The 2,548-nt window shown below is 38.2% G+C and overlaps 1 protein-coding gene across 1 annotated transcript in view; it reads left to right on the top strand.

Annotated features, from left to right (window-relative positions):
• The window catches only part of LOC109953655 (olfactory receptor 1M1-like), a 951-nt gene extending 476 nt beyond the window's left edge, over nucleotides 1–475 (top strand). The window contains exon 1 of the mRNA XM_020589126.1: nucleotides 1–475. This exon is cut by the window's left edge and continues 476 nt beyond it. Coding sequence (XP_020444782.1) covers nucleotides 1–475 — 475 coding nt within the window.
• The last annotated feature ends 2,073 nt before the right edge of the window (nucleotides 476–2,548 follow it).

Genomic DNA, 2,548 nt, shown 5'->3' on the forward strand with positions numbered 1-2,548 from the left:
AACTTTGGCATCTAGACTGAAATTATGTGGCTCACACATAGAGAAACTCTACTGTGAGAACTGGGCAGTTGTTAAACTTGCTTGTAGTTCAACCAAAGCTAATGACATTTTTGGATTGTTTTTTATTTCCTTCTATATAGGACATTTCCTCTTCATTTTAGTTTCATATGTGCGGTTGGTAAAATCATCTTTAAAATCCAGAGAGGGCAGGAGAAAGTTTACACAGACATGTGTGCCACATTTATTGTGTTTGCTTAATGTTTCAGCTGCTTTGCTTTTTGATTCCATGTACTCGAGGTATGGATCGGCATCTGTGCCACAGAGTGTGAAGAACTTCATGGCCATACAGTTTCTCCTGATCCCACCTATACTCAACCCTATTATTTATGGGCTGATTCTGACAAAAATTCGAGGTAGAATGAAATCTTTGTGCATGATGGTAGGTGAAAGGTTTAAATCGAGACTGAAGGCTTGATATATGTAACAATTCCAAAATCACTCTGGCTAAACAGATGAGTGTTTGGTTGTGTGATTCTCCTGCTACACGTCCTCTGTCAGGCTGTTATAAAGTTAATGATCTGAAAGAATTATAACATTCTAAACCAAGTAAATACAAGACAGTGCTCAATACACGGTTAATGTTGCAAAAAAAAAACAACAACAAATGTGCAAAGACAATAATGCAGGAACACACTACCAACAGCCTTTATTATCACTTGAATTCTGAAAATATACGATTGTATTTACAACACCGTGTCTAATAACATTACAAGGACAATATTTTTATTGGTTTGTACAGATCTAATTCCATTTATCAAAAGCCTCTGAATCTCAATTATTCTTTAGTACAATCCTTTTGTGATGCCTTTTAATTGAGGCTTTAAATGTAAAAATAAAATCTTAAGCAGAGTGTCTCGGCTGTTTCTGTTTTTTAAGTCTGTAAAATTAACACGTGTGGGGACTTGGGCAGGTTTTACATTTGTTTCCCTTTGGTAACCAATTACACAACAGCAATATTGAACATCAAAATCGGGTGTGTAGCTTCTCTCTGACACATCCTCTTAGGGTGTAAAACAAGCCTGGAGAAATAACCAGGCGTTGAAGTATCTAGAGGCAGTTAGTGAAAGTAAAGATCTAGGGATAAACTCAGCGAATAAAAAGAAGAAACAAAGTGATTTTATTTGTTTGTGAGGCTGAAAAAGGTTGAAAGCAGTAGTCTGGATATGGTAGCTCAAGTCATGGAGAGACTGGAAATTGAGCATAGATTTTGGAAACCATTTTCTTGTTCCATGCTATGAAAAATTTGTTTTGAATTATACAAAAGGTAAAAAAAGAATAACAATCTAAACTAAGTCAATAGAAGACAGTGCTCACTACATGGTTAATGTTGCAAAAAAATCCCTTGTAATTGCATTGGAAACCAAACTTTTATTTTTGTGCTGCCTAAAGACAGGTCAGTGGTTTCTGTTAAGTTGTGTTGTGGGAAATGAGCAAATGTGCAAAGAGAAAAATGTATAATGCAGGAAAACACTACCAACGGCCTTTGTTATGAGGAACTGCAATTTAGCCTTTTTACTACTTTGGGCTCCAGACTGGCCTTGTCCTCATTTCATATCACCAATAAAACCAATTTTTCACCAGTCCATAAGCTTTTCTCTGCATTTGAGTCCAGCATGTTACACACGTCCCTGACTCAACTGGCCTTACCCTCGCCTGGGTCAAGCCTCGTCTTTCTCTCATCTCTGGCACTGTATTAGGGTTTGTATACAAAGTAATAACTAAAGGTTATAAGTAAAACTACGGTAGGTCCTTGCTATTACATAAAGTTCATTTTTAACTTTGTCATTTTCTTTTCTGAGCACCTGACTTTAGTGACAGCATCTTGAGAGGCCAAACTATTTATTGAAGGGGGTACAACTGTTCTGACCAACTATGTAAAGGAAAATGAAAAGAAAATTTTATTTGACTCACTATGTTTCCACAAATATGTATGTTTGATAAATTACTAAGGAAGATTATTTAGGGGTTGGAGGGCCATTGTGGGTCCCCCTTAACACAGGGCCTTAGACAACTGACCTAGTATTCTCCCATCCTCCTGTTCAAGTCAAAGTGTTTATTTTTCATATGCACAGTTAGGAAATGTGTTTCTCTGTACAATGAAATTCTTACTTTGCCGTCCACATGAATGCCACACAATACAAATGAAATACAAAGTAGATGAATAAGTAACACAAAAGCTAAGGCACTTTAAGCAGCAAATGCAGAGATATAATAAAAATATGCAAGAATATAATAAGACAATATATGTTACATGGGAATTTCTAGGCGCAGCCAGGGGCCGGAGGGTGTCCGGTTTGGGGACCACAGGATCTCGTCCCTGCTTTTTGCAGATGACGTTGTCCTGTTGGCCCCATCAAACCAGGACCTCCAGCATGCACTGGGGCGGTTTGCAGCCGAGTGTGAAGCGGCTGGGATGAGAATCAGCACCTCCAAATCCGAGGCCATGGTTCTCAGTCGGAAAAAGGTGGCTTGTTCCCTTCAGGTTGGT

Source organism: Monopterus albus, unplaced genomic scaffold (genome assembly GCF_001952655.1).
Source record: "Monopterus albus unplaced genomic scaffold, M_albus_1.0 scaffold918.1, whole genome shotgun sequence".
NCBI lineage: Eukaryota > Metazoa > Chordata > Actinopteri > Synbranchiformes > Synbranchidae > Monopterus > Monopterus albus.